The sequence below is a fragment of the Rhamphochromis sp. 'chilingali' genome, assembly GCF_963969265.1.
Source record: "Rhamphochromis sp. 'chilingali' genome assembly, chromosome: 1".
Taxonomy (NCBI): Eukaryota; Metazoa; Chordata; class Actinopteri; order Cichliformes; family Cichlidae; genus Rhamphochromis; species Rhamphochromis sp. 'chilingali'.
In genome coordinates, this window is record NC_137929.1 from 11,573,278 (window position 1) to 11,590,399 (window position 17,122).

Here is a 17,122-nt window from a genome sequence, read left to right on the forward strand (position 1 = left end):
CTTTGAGCCATACAGGGCACACAGTGTGTGTACAGAACAGCTGAAATCATTATGGAGGCCTCACTGGAATATGGAAGCATCACAGTACAGCTTCAGTGAAGCATTAAAGTCTCTGATATGAGATGAGAAATGAAGCAGCCAGAGCTTTTTCATGAGTGGAAATCCACTGTGACTGTGAGCTGCTGCTACAGCCTCCAGATTAGCCAGCAGCTCATCCTGCTCAACATTTTCTCACCAACTTTAATGGAAGTGTGATGTTTTCAGCTGGAGTGATGGTCAGGGTGGCCTCCCTCTCCTCTTCTTCTCCTCTTCCTCTTTCATTTGTAAAGCCACTTCTGCTGCTTTCATTCATTTGGAAGTCCTGTAGCTGAGTTTGGGAGAGACTAACAGCCTCGGCAGCAGAGGGGAGAAAGGCTGTAACACCACCACTTTACTCTGTTCTACCTGTCACATCATTTTATCAGGAAACAAATATGCTCATGTTTTTACTATGTTTGTCTTGAAGATGTAAGAAGATCACATGGTGCTTTTTATTATTGTGTTGGTTTGTTTCATGTCTCTTGGATGGAGCCCAGCTGTGCGTGGCCCCTGGGCCTGTGGTCAGAGTGTGTGCTGGATAATCCGGCCCAGGATGAGGCCAAACTGACATGGGATGAAATGTCTGTCACATAATTGAGCTTAGTGTAGTTTCATTTCTGCACAATTTAAAAACAACCAAAACTTTGTTCTGTCTTTTCTATGTTATACTGTAGACTTTCTTTGATACTGTGTCCAAAAGGAGCAGCTTTTACTTTGAAGGGGAGCCGTCTGTTTCCTCTTCAGGTTGGATGATGGAAGCAAATGAGTGTGTGATGTTCTTTCAGTGTTGCACTTTGTAGACGCTCCCTGAGCACTGGTCTCACAGCCAGCTGCACATAGAGACCAGTGTTGTTAGTCCAGGTCAGAAGATGACTTGTTGGAATGAAAATGAGCTTGTAGTTTGTCTGCTTTAACCCTTTAAAGCCGGTCGGAGCGGGCATGCTCTGTTTTGAGTAACTCTTTTTAAATCACTGCAACCACGTAAGCTAGCGCAATAATTTTTTTGCATATGAAACCGGAGGAGTTGTACTTACATCTTATGCCATCAGCTTGTCCTCGGTCACAGTTTCCTTCCACATAAAGCTTTGCAAAAACTGCATAAAAATCACTTGCAGCAACAAAAACATAATATTCCAGAAACACGCTTTGCCGATCCGATCAGCTATTTGTAACATTTCCTACGTCCATCAGCGCGAACTATCATATGTCCTCCATGTCCTGCCCAAAAGCGGGAGTGATGTCATTTTGTGGAAATGTAGTTTTTTACCATCAGGGCCTTATGAGCTTATACTGGTGTTTTTAAAAGTTATCTTTGACTTCATGACTTTCTGTGTCGTTTCTGGGATGCTTAGGACTCATATTGCACTGCTGGAAATAGTTTATTTTAATGCAAATGCTGTTTTTTTTGCAAATTTACATTATAATATTTATTTTCATTTTTCCTGCAGTATATGAAAATTGGTGTATTTCAAAAATAAAACTATTAAGACACTTAAAATAAATTTCCTGTGGTGGGAAACAATTTTGTGCAACTTTTTTGTATTTACAGTTTTGAGGGATAAGCCTCTTAAATTTCTCTAACTAGAAATATATGTTAAAAAAAAGTAAAACGATTTTAAATTATTTTGTAGTTTATTGCACTTTTTTGCAATGGATGTAATTACTAATATGTAATTGTATGTAATATGTAAATGTAATTGCACTTAATTCAGACATATTATTAAAATTTGGGATATAATGGTTGTATTGATGTATATCAACTTGAAATGCTCCCAAAAATGGCACCACAGCATGTAAACATATAATATAACCTCTAGCGGACTTGGTTCTATGGTAGGTCTTAAAGGGTTAATAATGTGACTGGAAAAAGGTGTTGGACTTCAAATATGTCCATTTCTTTCACACTTCACCTTTAAAAGTGAAGCCTTGTGGTTCCTGGAAGTAAAAACACGACTTTTTCAAGTCTTTGTCCTGTTTTTATGATAAATGTACGACTTTAATGTGAAATATTCAGAGTTTTTTCTCTTGTTGTGTTTGTTTGAAGCTGCTTCCTGTTGGCTTCAGCTGTTTGGAGTTTCCATTTTCTAAACTTCTACATTCTGAACCTTCTTCAGCTCTGAACAGATGATGAAACACTGAATGATTTCAAGCTCACACTTTGTCTAATAAACTTACATCTTTCATTTTTTATACAGATTGAGTGTCTGTGGTTTGTCAGAGATCAGCTGTGATTATCTGGCAGCAGCACTGAAGTCCAACCCCTGCCATCTGAGACTGCTGGAGCTGAGCCCTAACTACAAGCTGCAGGATTCAGGAGTGAAGCATCTGTGTGGTTTCCTGGAGAGTCCAGGATGTGGACTTGAAACTCTGAGGTCAGTCAGCATGTTTTAGTTGTGCTGAGATGAATACATAGCTGGACTGGCCATCGGGCATACCGGGCATTTGCCCGGTGGGCCGATGGTGATTTTTTGTTTTTTTGGGCCGATGGGGGTTTTTTTTTTCATGTTTTTTCCGTAACGGTATAAACACTGCACATGTTTGTTTTTTTGTTTATTTATAAGGAACCCCATTAGCTTCCACAACAGTGGTTGCTAGTCTTCCTGGGGCCCAAACCATCAAATACCACCAAATAAAATGTTACACAATGAGTTGGATGCAAATTGTCCACATAATTTGGCTCTTAGATCCACAATAAGGTTTTACAATTCTGAAAATGTAAACATGTGAATATTAAAAATTATATAAAAAAGCAAAAAAACCAAAACACAACACTCATACAAAATACACAATTTCCATTACAAGTGACATTACCCTCTACAATTTTTACAAATACATTAAAAACGGCCTAAATAGGCTTTTAGGTGATTTTTAAAATTATGAATAGAAGCCAATTCTCTAATTGCATAAGGCAACTTATTCCACTGAAAAGATGCTTTAAATATAACAGAGTTTTTCAAAAAGTTACTTTTAACTCGAGGAGTTACTAAATTGTGGTTAGTTGAGAATCGTGTAGCATGATTATGTATTTCATCTGGATACTGCAACTGAGCATAAAAAAAGTGTGGTGTGTTTACCAGTATTGCTTTCTTTAAAAATACAAGTAAGCCATAGTATAATTTAGCTTGTACAGAAAGCCAAGAAAGTTTATCGTGCATTTTATCAATACTTGTATAGTATGAACACCTTAACACTAATCTGGCCGCCCTATTTTGGACTAACTGAAGTCTGTTCAGATCTGTCTTATTAGCTGCAGAACAAATGATTGAGCAGTACTCTAGATGAGATAATACTAGTGCATTAATGACATCTTTCATAATTGAAGAAGTGATGTAAAAAGAGCATTTCCTAGCTATAGCTATGCCCTGTCCCATTTTCTTAATAACAGAGTTGATGTGCTGAGACCATGAAAGGTGGTGGTTTATGGTAACACCAAGTAATTTAATCTGGGTGACCTGTTCTAATGCCGATCCAGCTATGGAAAGATTTAGTTGTGGGCTGTTGACTAAGCGTACTCTACTTCCTATTAACATGGATTTGGATTTAGACACGTTTAAAATCATGTTGTTTTTACTTATCCAATCAAACACATTCAGCAAATCTAGTTGTAACACGCTTGTCAATTCAGAGTGGCTACTGGCTGAATAAAACATGGTGGAATCATCAGCATACATTACAAGATGAGATTTATCCAGGACATACGGCAAATCATTTGTAAAGACTGAGTAGAGAAGTGGACCGAAGCAGCTGCCTTGGGGTAGACCACAGTTCATTTCACAGCCCTCCGAGAAATAACCATTATAATAAACCTTTTGCCTTCTTCCAGACAGATAACTTTCCATCCAGCACAAAGCAGCTGGTGAAAATCCATAACATTTTAGTTTATCTATCAAAAGATCATGATTTATCAAATCAAATGCAGCACTAAAATCCAAAAATACCACCCCGGCCAAATTCCCATTATCCAGATATTTGTACCAGTTATCTGTCATGTGAATAAGAGCTGAACTGGTGGAATAACCAGGTTTGTAGGCATGTTGAAACTGAGTGAGTAACTGATTTTCTATTAGGTAACGTTGAATTTGTTCATAGACAATCCTCTCCATAATTTTACTTAGAATGGGGAGCAGACTAATAGATCTGCTATTGACACCATTAAAAACGTCATTCTTGTTTTTAGGGATGGGAATTATTTTCGATTCTTTCCACTGCAATGGAAATAAGCTGCATGCCAAAGATCTATTACATATGGGACATATAGGAAGGGACACAAACTTGGCTGCAAGTTTGAGCAGTTTACTGTCTATGTTATCAGAGCCGGAGGATGTATCGTCAGGAAGTGATATCAATAAGCGCTCTACCATCTGCACGCTCACTGCCTCAAACTTAAATTGGCATAGCTTATTATTCATGATAACATCCTGTATAAGACGACGTGATAAGGTGGGATCGCCTTTGCTCATATTAGATTTTAAATTTGTTATTTTATTGCTGTAATAATTCGCAAAATAATTGGCTATGTCCTTAGCTTTACTTATAAACCTACCACCCGTGTAGATGTGAGACATCACCATAGCAAGATCTCTACCCATTATATTATTTAAAACTTTCCACACCTTTTTGCTGTCCTTATTGGCCTCCTTGAGCTTAAGTTGATAATATTCTTTCTTCTTGCGCCTATTCAATTTAGTTACTTGATTTCTTAACTCGTGATATCTTGCCCACTCTTGTGGACTGATAGACTTATGTGCTTTTGCTATATTCCTTTCTGACATTGCAACCTTAAGTTCATTATCTAACCAAGGTGCGTAGTTCTTTTTAACAGTAAATCTTTTTAAGGGGGCATGTTTGTCAGCCAGGTAGCAAAAGTTTTCAATAAACATAGATAATGCCATATCAGGGTCACTCTCGAGGCAGATGTCAGTCCAGTGAATTTCTTTTACGTCATTAATATACTTATCTGCATTGAAATTTTTGTATGATCTATGAAAAATAATCTTTTGTGCAGTTTTCAGTGGTTTCATTTTCTTGGTCAAACCTACAAGATTATGGTCACTATAACCAACTGGAATAGAAACAATATTAGAGCAATGCTCAGGAACATTTGTATATATATGATCAATGCATAATGATGACCTATGACCTCCAGCGTTGACCGTGACCCGGGTGGGAATGGTGATCATCTGAGACAGGCAACAAGCCGACGCTGATGAACTTATCTTTTTCCTTAAAGAACAAGAAGGAGCTGACCAATTGATATTAAAGTCTCCTAATAAGAACATGTCTTTGTTTTCCTCAGTTACTCTTTCCAGCATTTCACAGATTCGTTTTACATACAACATATTACTACTTGGGGGTCTATAGCAGCAACCTGCTAATACAGGCCTGCCATAGAGCGGGTGTAACTGAACCCACACAATTTCCAGGTCGTTAAACATTAAGTCTGTACGTAGTTTGCTTGCCATCCATCCATCCATCCATTTTCATCCGCTTTATCCGAGGCCGGGTCGCGGGGGCAGCAGCCTAAGCAAAGAGGCCCAGACCTCCCTCTCCCCAGCCACCTCCTCCAGCTTATCCGGGGGAATACCAAGGCGTTCCCAGGCAAGCCGAGAGATATAATCTCTCCAGCGTGTCCTGGGTCTGCCCCGGGGCCTCCTCCCGGTGGGACATGCCTGGAACACCTCACCCAGGAGGCGCCCAGGGGGCATCCTTGTCAGATGCCCGAACCACCTCAGCTGGCTCCTTTCGATGTGGAGCAGCAGCTGCTCTACTCTGAGCCCCTCCCGGATGGCCGAACTTCTCACCCTATCTCTAAGGGAGAGGCCAGCCACCCTTCGGAGGAAGCTCATTTCTGCCGCTTGTATCCGCGATCTCGTTCTTTCGGTCACTACCCACAGCTCGTGGCCATAGGTGAGGGTAGGGACGTAGATCGACCGGTAAATTGAGAGCTTCGCTTTTACACTCAGCTCCCTCTTCACCACGACGGACCGGTGCAGCGTCCGCATTACTGCAGCTGCAGCCCCAATCCGTCTGTCGATCTCCGGCTCCCTTCTCCCATCACTCGCGAACAAGACCCCGAGATACTTGAACTCCTCCACTTGGGGCAGGAACTCATCCCCGACCCGGAGTGGGCACTCCACCCTTTTCCGGCTGAGAACCATGGCCTCAGATTTGGAGGTGCTGATCCTCATTCCCGCTGCTTCACACTCGGCTGCGAACCGTTCCAGTGCGAGCTGGAGGCCCTCACCCAGCTCGCACTGGCAAGTTTGCTTGCCATATTATCATTAATGTATAGGGCTACGCCCCCTCCAAATCTGTTCCTGTCCTTCCTATACAACTTATAACCGTTTATTTCAAATTCATTATTCTCAAAGGCAGCATCTAAATGTGTCTCGGAAATAGCCAGCACACTTATCTAACTAAGGGAGTTTTTCCTTCCCACTGTCGCCAAAGTGCTTGCTCATAGGGGGTCATATGATTGTTGGGTTTTTCTCTGTATCTATGAAGCGCCTTGAGGCGACTTTTGTTGTGATTTGGCGCTATATAAATAAAATTGAATTGAATTGAATTGAACTTATCGTATTTATTGACAACAGTGACTGAATTTCCTGAGTCTTATATTTAAGGCTACAAATATTAACATGAGCCACTGAAAAATCTTTAACGGAGAATCCGGGAATAAGTATAGGATCCGACATTTGCAGACCGATCGATCTCAACAGCAACACTGCACATGTGTCAAGGTCAAGGCCCGCGGGCCACATCCGGCCCGGCGTACATTTATATCCGGCCCGCGAGATCGTTTTATATAGATGTACTATTATTGTTATGCATGGCCCTGCGATATGAGGCGCTAATAATATACAAACTACAGATCCCATAATGCAGCGCTGCAGCCTCCTTGTTGAACGCTAAACTTCTGTTATTGCGAAGCTAACCGCTCACAATGGTGGAGAGAAAAGTTGATTCTGAAAGCAGAGCCTTTCAGCGCCAGTGGGTGACTGAATATATGTTTACATACATTGCTGGTAAACCCGTGTGTCTTAAAGAAGACACACGGGAAGAAGAAGAATCTGACATTTCAGCAGACTTTTTTCATCAGAGCAAAATCACAAATTGAAGCTGTTGTGAATGAAAATTTTATTGTAGCAGAGGAGCGAAATGAGCCCGGTACCACTCTGAAGAGCTGCATGATGAAGCTGTGCGACGTCTTGTGTCCAGACAAAATGCAGATTTTGGAAAATGTGAGCCTGAGCAGAAATACGATTGCTGATTGGGTTTGTGAGATGGCCACTGATTTAAGAACACAGTTGTGTGAAAGAAGCAAAAACTTTATTGCATACTCTCTTGCTGTGGATGAAAGTACAGACAAACTGAATTGCACAGGGGGCCAAACAGAAACACATGAAGCAGATTTTCCTGTTCTGGCTTTTTATAGCAGATAACCTTCTAAATATTCTGCAGTCCATCAAAACTGAAGCAAACCATGAATCAACATGTGAACATGAGCTGATGCTGCTGAAGTGAAGCAAAGTTCCAGAGGTTTGATTACAGACACAGCTGAGAGTTTGTAATCTGTCATCATTTTAAAAGGTTTAAATTTCTTCAGTATTGAACAGCAGAAATGAGGCTTTGTTTTCGGAGGCCGACAGCAGTGAACACAACAGCAGACTGGTGCGTAATAAGCAGTGAATAATGCAGGAAACAGATTTTTGAAGGTAAACTGTTCTTGAAGTACACTGAGAGAGAGAGAGCTGTGCAGGAAGTAAACGTCAAAGTCAGAGAGAATTCATGATGATGTTCATCAAACATAAAGCGTAGTTTGGATCTTCTTCTGCTGCTGGTTCAGTCAGTTTTGGTTGGAGACAGATGAAACCTGCAGCTTCAGGATCTGTGAGCTGTCCACTTTCAGCCCCGACGGCGTGTCCGTGTACGTGCCGTCGAGTGAACGATCCACGCTCTGTGTTTCCATCTTTGTGTGTTTAGCTGCTCTCATTTACTGTTTTATCTGTTTGCTTGTTGTTGAAATACTTTTGGGAGCTTTAACCTGAGATTCTGGCAAAATACATTTATATTAAAAATCGATTCAGGATTGAATGAATCAACATCGCTTTATTCAAATTAAAACCATTTAAATAGGAAAATCCATTTTTTTACACCCGCCTCTAATGCTGGGTAATGTCAGCTGGTCCATGTGCAGCTGGCTGTGAGGCTCAGGGAGCGTCTACAAAGTGCAACACTGAAAGAACATCATCCATAATCGCATCCAGTAGTGGCTAGTTAATGGGCGATTGTGGCTCAAGAGTTGGGAGTTCGCCTTGTAATTGGAAGGTTGCCGGTTCGAGCCCTGGCTTGGACAGTATCGGTCGTTGTGTCCTTGGGCAAGACACTTCACCCATTGCCTACTGGTGGTGGTCAGAGGGCCCGGTGGCGCCAGTGTTCGGCAGCCTCGCCTCTGTCAGTGCGCCCCAGGGTGGCTGTGGCTACAATGTAGCTTGCCATCACCAGTGTGTGAATGTGGTGTGAATGGGTGGATGACTGGATATGTAAAGCGCTTTGGGGTCCTTAGGGACTAGTAAAGCGCTATATAAATACAGGCCATTTACCGGGCCATAAACATTGAGTAATAACTGCACTCTCATACAGCGAGACTCAAATGCCTTTAAACATCAGCTTATCCTGCTGATCCAAGTCCAACACTGAGTTTGTAAAAACATGTTTGTCAATCATTTTGTTTGGTTTCTGAGGAAAATGATTCAATAACTTTGTAGTGTTCTGTTGCAGAGTGTAGCAACTCCGATCAAACACCAAGCTAAACCTCTGTCAATGAATACACGAGTCCGAGTAGAGTTGACTTTTTACTCAGAATCTTCATTTGACAAGCGGTGAAAACTGTAGTTGAAAAGAAATACAGAATAGAAAAAATGATCGTTTACATAAATATTGCATCATGAAATAACTCAAAATGTGACCTTACACCTTCGTGTTAGCTTTAGCAACAGTAATGATCATCAAAACTGCCCTTTTTTAACATGTACAAATCAACCTCCATGAATCACAAATAAAATATAATTTTTAACAAATACCGCTATTTATGCCTTTTTAACACCTTCACCATGAAATATATACACTTACGACGTTGCCTGAACAATGTTCCCAAGTGGATGGCTGTGGATAAGCCTCAGAGCAAGACCGCATGTCCCTCTCCCTCTTAGAGCAACCAGGAAGAGGAATTAAACAGGAAATGAAGTAATACAGGTCACCCACCAGGAAGTGAGGTCACCAGCAAGCTAACCTTCAAATTTGGGTCTGCTTGTCCCTGAGGAGGACCAGATCCCCAACTTGAAGGTTTCTGCGTGTCACTGTCCATTTTTGTCTTTGTTGTAAGGATGGTAAGTATTCTTTGCTCCAACGGGCCCAAAACTGGTTTGCGAGCGCTTGAACTTGCCTCCATTGTTTTGTGAAGAGGTCCTTGTCTGTGAAATCTCCTGGAGGAGGTGGAACTCCTGATTTCTGTGTGAGGAGCATGGCTGGTGAAAGAATGAAAGGTTGGTTTGGGTCTGTAGACACAGGTAGGAGTGGACGTGCATTGATGATAGCTATAATTTCTGCCATTAGTGTTGACAGCACTTCATGGGTCAGGCGACTCTTTTGCTGCAAGAGCATTGAATCAAGGATTCTCCTGGCAACACCAATCATCCGTTCCCATGAGCCTCCCATGTGGGAAGCATGCGGAGGTCTGAAGTTCCAGCTACATCCTTGCTTGCTGAGGTACCCCTGTACAGTATTACCCATCTCCAACTCCTTGCTAGCTCCAATGAAGTTGGTCCCACAATCAGACTGAAGTTCCTTTGCAGGGCCTCTGAGAGCGAAGAACCGCCTGAGAGCATTTATACAGCTAGATGTGTCCATAGACTCAATCAGCTCAATGTGGACGGCCCTTGAACTCAAACAACTAAACATCATGGCCCACCGTTTGCTCTCTGCCTGTCCTCCTCTGGTGCGTCTGGTTACAACAGACCAAGGACCAAAGACGTCAAGCCCCACGTATGTGAAGGGAGGGCAAACCTTGAGACGTTCCGGCGGTAAGTCGGCCATACGTTGTTCTTCCGGTCTCCCACGCAGCTTCCGGCAGATTACGCATTTGTGTAGGACTGAATTGATTAGTCGCTTCCCACCCAAAATCCACAGTCCAGCTGCCCTTACTGCACCTTCTGTGAGATGTCGACCCTGATGTCTCACCTGCTCATGGTGATGTCGTACGAGCAGTAAGGAAACGTAGCTGTCCTTGGGTAGGATTACTGGGTTCTTTTCTTCACACGTTAGTTGAGAATGTTTCAGTCTGCCTCCAACGCAGATGAGACTACTCTCCAAAGTTGGACTGAGTTTATGCAACGGGCTGTTTGTGGGCACCACTTTGTTTTCTTGGAGGGCCGACAGTTCCTTGGCAAAGGCTGGCCTTTGTGCTACTTGCAGAATGACATGTTTCGCTTGAGCTATTTCATCCACAGTACGAGGTAAGCGGCATGTGTGCCACCCTGTACACCTGCTGTTTTGGTTTGAATGTTTGTGAGATCTTGCCACATGGATAAGGAAAGCCACAGCTCGCAGTAGAGAGGTAAAGGTGGAGAAACAGCGAAAGCGATCAGGGGTAAGTACAGGTTCCTTCAGATGAGTAGTGTAGGTGCGTACCTGTGGTCGAATCTCTGAGTCATTTCCCGGGTCGATGAGCTCAAACGTCTCACTGGTTCGTGTTGTTTCTGCAGATAACTGATGCAGGAATGAAGGTCCGGTGAACCAAGAACTCTGTGTCAGATGGGATGCAGGCAGAGATCTGGATGCATGGTCCGCAGGGTTTGCTTCCGTGCACACATAATGCCATTGTTCTGGTCTGGTAGATTGTCGGATACGTTGGACTCTGTTATGGACATATGTGTAGAAGCGTTTTGTCGTATTGCAAATGTACCCGAGTACCACCTTACTGTCCGTGTAGAACCTGACAGCATCCAATTTCAGATCCAGCTCCTCTCGGATGAGATCTGCCATTTCTACTGCAAGGACAGCAGCGCAGAGTTCGAGCCTCGGGATTGTTGGTTCAGACTGGGGTGCTAATTTGGCTTTGCCCATAACAAATCCTACTTCCACTTTTCCATCCTCCTGGATGGCTCTCAAGTAAGCGATAGCCCCAATGGCCATAGTTGAGGCATCTGAGAATACAAACAACTCTGTGCGCACAGCTTTGGTGAGCGAGGTTGATGTGTATGCACGTGGCACATGAAGCTCCTTTAGGACTTGGAGAGAATCTCTCCAGGTTTCCCATTTCTTCAGCTTGTCTTCTGGGAGAGGTGCATCCCAGTCAGTCAGTTCCGAACTAAGTTCCCTAAGAAGAGCTCGTCCCTGGATTGTGACGGGTGCCAGCATACCCATTGGATCAAAAACACTATTGACGGTGGAGAGGACTCCACGTCGAGTGAAAGGTTTGATAATAGTTGATGCAGAGAATGTAAATGTGTCTTTTCTGATCTCCCAAAGCAAACCCAGGCTGCGCTGCATGGGTGCTGTCTCCCCACTCAAATCCAGATCCTTGATGAGCGGGACACAATCTTCTGGCGGGAAAGCTCCAGTGACTGCTGGACTGTTCGACACAAACTTGTGCAAGCGGAGGTTTGATTCAGCAAGTGAAGCCTGAGTCTGTTGGAGAAGGTTGATTGCTTCTGCTTCAGATGGGAGAGACACCAAGCCATCATCCACGTAAAAGTGCCTTTCCACAAATTTCATTGTGTCGGCACTGTACTTCTGGGCACCTGCAGCAATGGCTCTTCGCAGACCATAGATAGCCACAGCCGGAGATGGTGAGTTGCCAAAGACATGAACCCTCATGCGATAGTCGATAACTGCCTTGGTGAGGTCGTTTTCCTCATACCACAAAAACCGGAGGAAGTTGCGGTGCCTTTCATGGACCAAAAAGCAGTGAAACATTTGTTGGATGTCGGCGAGGATAGCTACTCTCTCCCTTCGAAAGCGTAGAAGGACGCCCAAGAGAGAATTGTTGAGGTCGGGACCAGTCAGAAGCACGTCATTGAGGGAGACCCCGCAGTACCAAGCACTGGAATCAAAAACCACCCTGATTTGGTTGGGCTTTTGTGGGTGGTATACCCCGAATGATGGAAGAAACCAGCACTCTTCATCTTCCCTCAAGGGTGGTGCCACCTCTGCGTGACCGTTGGCAATGATCTTCTCCATGAATGCCACATATTGCTTCTGCATCTCAGGTTTCTTCCTGAATTGGCGTTGCAAGGATTCAAACCTCTTAACCGCATGCTCTTTATTATTTGGCAAACGTTGCCGTGGCTCCTTGAACGGCAATGGAGCAACCCAACTACCAGTGTCATCTCTGTGGACATTTGTATCCATGATCTCTAGGAAGAGGATGTCTTCTATTGATGGAGCAGGTTTGTTATCATGTTCAGATTGGTTAAACACTGTGTGTCCTAGCATCCTCTCTGGCATTTTGTTAGACTTGCTGAAGCTTGGCTGTGTTTCTTTGACATGCATGAAACTTGCACAGGGCTGAAATATGGAATGGTGACCGCTGTCTACCACATGGGTCTTGAATGTGTCCACCGTTGGCTTATGCACATTACCTAGGCACACCTCCCCTATCACCACCCAGCCTAGATCGAGACGTTGTGCAAAGGGAGCGTTGTGTGGCCCGTTAACTTGCTGCCTGACCTTGTGTGCTCTAAGCACGTCTCTCCCGAGCAGCAGGAGTATCTCTGCTTCTGGGTCTAGATCGGGGATGTGTTTGGCTATATGGTGGAGATGAGGATGATGCAAAACAGCACCTGGTGTTGGGATTTCCGCTCGATTGTTAGGGATTTCGGGGCACTCAAGGAGTGGTGGAAGAGGTATGAGCACGTTGCCGTTCAACGACTCTATCTGGAATCCCTCTGCCTTTCTGCCATACGTTTCGATGACACCGGAGCATGTTCTGAGATGGTATAAGAGTGGTTCGTTCTCCACACCAAACAGCTCAAAGAACTCTGGCCTGGCTAAAGAGCGATTGCTCTGGTCGTCCAGAATTACATAAGCTTTAATGGCTTTGTGTTTTGAATGTTTGGGGTAGACCTTTGCAAGGCAGATCTTAGAGCAAGAACGACCCCACTGGCCGGGGCCACAAACCTCTGTGCAGCTGGTTCTAACATCAGTTACGTTAGAGTCATCTTCTCCCTCCCCGCCATTCTCTTGTGGTGGTGGTGGAGCCTTGGTGAGTTGAGGTTGTGGGCCAGGGTGCATGGCTGCATCATGATAGATGCTTTCACACTCTAAGCATTTCACGGAAGATTTGCAGTCTTTGGCAACATGTGAAGTTGAAGAACAACACTTGAAGCATATTCCTTTCTGTTTTAGAAAGGCCTTCCTGTCATCGATGGACTTGTTTCTGAATGTCCTGCATTTTTTAAGTGGGTGAGGTTTATTGTGCAATGGGCAGTTCTTGTTAGCGTCGTTGTTGATTGTAGAGACATCTGTTTTGTGAACCGCGATAGACTTGTTGGTGTTAAAGCTCTTCATAGGTAATCTTTCTGGTTTTGTGGGGCTTGCGCCGTTGCTTTGACGAATAAAGCTGGGGTCATTTCGCTTCTTTGCCTCATGACAAACAAAGTTACAAAAGTAACTAAAGGGAGGGAAGCAGCCGTTATTCTCTTCTTTGTACCACGACCCAGATGACACCCACTTATCCTGGAGCCCATATGGGAGCTTGTCTACAATGGGTCCGATACCTCTGGAGGTGTCTAGATATGACAGCCCAGTGAGGTATCCATCCTCCTTTGCGCCTTGTATCTCCATAAGCAAATCCCCAAGTTCACGTAATCTGATGTGATCTTTGGCTGCAATTTTTGGAAAACTGTCAAGTCTCTGAAACAGTGACTGCTCGATCATCTCAGGGGCACCATAGCAGTCATTCAGCCTCTCCCATGCCTTGCGCAGAGCCAAACCAGCATTATTCACATGCACTGAGCGTATGCATCTTATTTGCTGTCCAGACTCTTTTCCTAACCATTTGGTCATGAGGTCTAATTCTTGTGTTTCTGTAAGTTGAACCTCAGCCACAGCGTTAGTGAATGAGGACCGCCATGCACGGAAATTCTCTGGCTTATCATCAAATTGGTACAGTCCTGACGTAACGAGATCACGTCGCGCCAAATATTGTGCCAGAGGGTCTGGAGGTTGTGGCACGCTCACTGGAAGCATATGCTGGGGTGTTTGTGATTGAGCACTTATATACATGCGAGGGTTTGTTCTTTCGACGTCGGTCTTCGATTCAGCTCTGGTCAGTTTAGACAGGTTTGTTGTGGGTGGATGCGTCCCATTATCCACTTCAGGCTTGGGCTTGCTATTGCTATGTTGGAATTCCGCTAAGCTTACAGGTGGATGCCATGTTCTAAAACTGTCTTGTGATTCTGTACGGTCTACAGATTTAACAGGTGGGACAGATACTGGTGCGAAGGTAGACTGATTCTGATCATTTTGAGAGCAAACATATTCACTAGTACGTTGCAATCTAAGCCTGTCTTCTGACTCAGATTTCATATTTTCTACATTTCCATGCATTTCTGCTACATCTTCTAACACCTGTGCTTCAGCGATGGCTGCGTCTGCTTCACGATTTAATGTTAGCACTTCCAGCTCTGTATCAATTCTAGCAGCTTCCAACTGATTTTGAGCTTCTCTAGTTTTCCTTTCTGCTTCTCTAGCAGCCTTTTCCAATTTTAATTTAGCCTCCTGGCTAGCATATGATGCTCGTACCTTAGCAGCTTCTGCTTTAGCTCTGGCGCGAGCCGCACTTACAGATGATGCTGATGTCACGTTGCTCCTGGTATTTGATACCGATGACTTGTTGCTTGCTGCCATCATGAACACGTAGGACCATCGAGTGCCGTCTTTTCACTGTAGTGTTCTGTTGCAGAGTGTAGCAACTCCGATCAAACACCAAGCTAAACCTCTGTCAATGAATACACGAGTCCGAGTAGAGTTGACTTTTTACTCAGAATCTTCATTTGACAAGCGGTGAAAACTGTAGTTGAAAAGAAATACAGAATAGAAAAAATGATCGTTTACATAAATATTGCATCATGAAATAACTCAAAATGTGACCTTACACCTTCGTGTTAGCTTTAGCAACAGTAATGATCATCAAAACTGCCCTTTTTTAACATGTACAAATCAACCTCCATGAATCACAAATAAAATATAATTTTTAACAAATACCGCTATTTATGCCTTTTTAACACCTTCACCATGAAATATATACACTTACGACGTTGCCTGAACAATGTTCCCAAGTGGATGGCTGTGGATAAGCCTCAGAGCAAGACCGCATGTCCCTCTACCTCTTAGAGCAACCAGGAAGAGGAATTAAACAGGAAATGAAGTAATACAGGTCACCCACCAGGAAGTGAGGTCACCAGCAAGCTAACCTTCAAATTTAAAGCTTCTTAACATTTTGAAGTCTTTTTACTGTTCTTTTTAACTTAAATACATACGAAAGAATTACTTTAAGCAAACATTAAAGATAAATGAAATAAATGCCTTTGAGGCATCACAAACTTGCTGCTAATACACAACATTTCATCATATTTCCTCATAAGCCTCTTTTGTCTGACCATTTGATCCCATTTGAATTTGCAATAAAGGATCCACAGAATTTGGTGACAATAATGACAGTAGATGTTTGTGTGAAAGTGCTGGAAGCAAATGAGTGTGTGATGTTCTTTCAGTGTTGCACTTTGTAGACGCTCCCTGAGCACTGGTCTCACAGCCAGCTGCACATAGAGACCAGTGTTGTTAGTCCAGGTCAGAAGATGACTTGTTGGAATGAAAATGAGCTTGTAGTTTGTCTGCTTTAATAATGTGACTGGAAAAAGGTGTTGGACTTCAAATATGTCCATTTCTTTCACACTTCACCTTTAAAAGTGAAGCCTTGTGGTTCCTGGAAGGAAAAACACGACTTTTTCAAGTCTTTGTCCTGTTTTTATGAGAAATGTATGACTTTAATGTGAAACATTCAGAGTTTTTTCTCTTGTTGTGTTTGTTTGAAGATGCTTCCTGTTGGCTTCAGCTGTTTGGAGTTTCCATTTTCTAAACTTCTACATTCTGAACCTTCTTCAGCTCTGAACAGATGATGAAACACTGAATGATTTCAAGTAGGGCTGCACGATTAATTGTTAGAAAATCGCGATCTCAATTCATACTTATGTGCGATCTCATTTCCAAATGTCAACAATTAAAAAAAAAAAAAAAGACGACGATTGTACCGCATTTTGATCTGGGACGTACTCTGCATGAGACCAAGCGCTCACTCTTCCTGCTCAAGAAATGACAAGGGCGGAGCCTTATACCACGTGATACAGAAGCTGTGCCGTGTGATGCTAATATTAGCAGGGAAAAAACAACGGAGAGCACGTCAGGGATGACGAGAAAGTGACAGGAGAAAATCCGTCCCGGTCAACCACCCAAACATCAATAACGGGAACCTTATACAGCGCTTCCCTATACCCGTCGAACTCCCGCAGGCACAAAGAAATTACGGAGGCTATCACTTATCACCTGACCAAAGATATGGCTCCCATCAACACTGTGCAAAACGAGGGATTTAGGAAAACGATCAACACCCTAGACAAACGCTACACAGTGCCGTCCCGCCCCGTATTTTTCTATTGTTGCACTACCTGCTCTATACACGCAGTGTCGAGCAACGGCGGAGGTGGAATTTCAAGCAGTACAACATTTTACGGCAATGACAAAACGTGAGACATTTGTTGTTTTTATGTTTATTTATGGTTTTTATGTCTCAACTGTTATAGAAGTTCTTGTGCTGTTAATAAGCGCAATAAATATTTATATTGGAAAAGAAAATCGTGAGAGAATCATGATCTCAATTCTAAACAAAAAAATTGTGATTCTCATTTTATGCAAAATCGTGCAGCCCTAATTTCACACTTTGTCTAATAAACTTACATCTTTCATTCTTTATACAGATTGAGGG

At 43.2% G+C, this 17,122-nt stretch overlaps 2 protein-coding genes across 2 annotated transcripts in view; one reads left to right on the forward strand and one right to left on the reverse strand.

The window, feature by feature from the left end:
- Positions 1–17,122, forward strand: part of LOC308403394 (NACHT, LRR and PYD domains-containing protein 12-like) — a 1,254,170-nt gene that overhangs the window by 1,188,319 nt on the left and 48,729 nt on the right. The window contains exon 16 of the mRNA XM_080892754.1: positions 2,274–2,450. Coding sequence (XP_080748880.1) covers positions 2,274–2,450 — 177 coding nt within the window. The remainder of the gene's footprint in view (positions 1–2,273; positions 2,451–17,122) is intronic.
- Positions 9,435–15,474, reverse strand: LOC308399830 (uncharacterized protein; the record flags this gene model as incomplete). The annotated part of the gene is made up of 3 exons (XM_080887250.1): positions 15,395–15,474; positions 10,768–15,151; positions 9,435–9,635 (listed from the first exon to the last, which is right to left on the reverse strand). The coding sequence occupies exons 2-3, from the start codon at positions 14,989–14,991 to the stop codon at positions 9,435–9,437; spliced, it is 4,425 nt and encodes a 1,474-aa protein (XP_080743376.1). The 5' UTR covers positions 14,992–15,151; positions 15,395–15,474.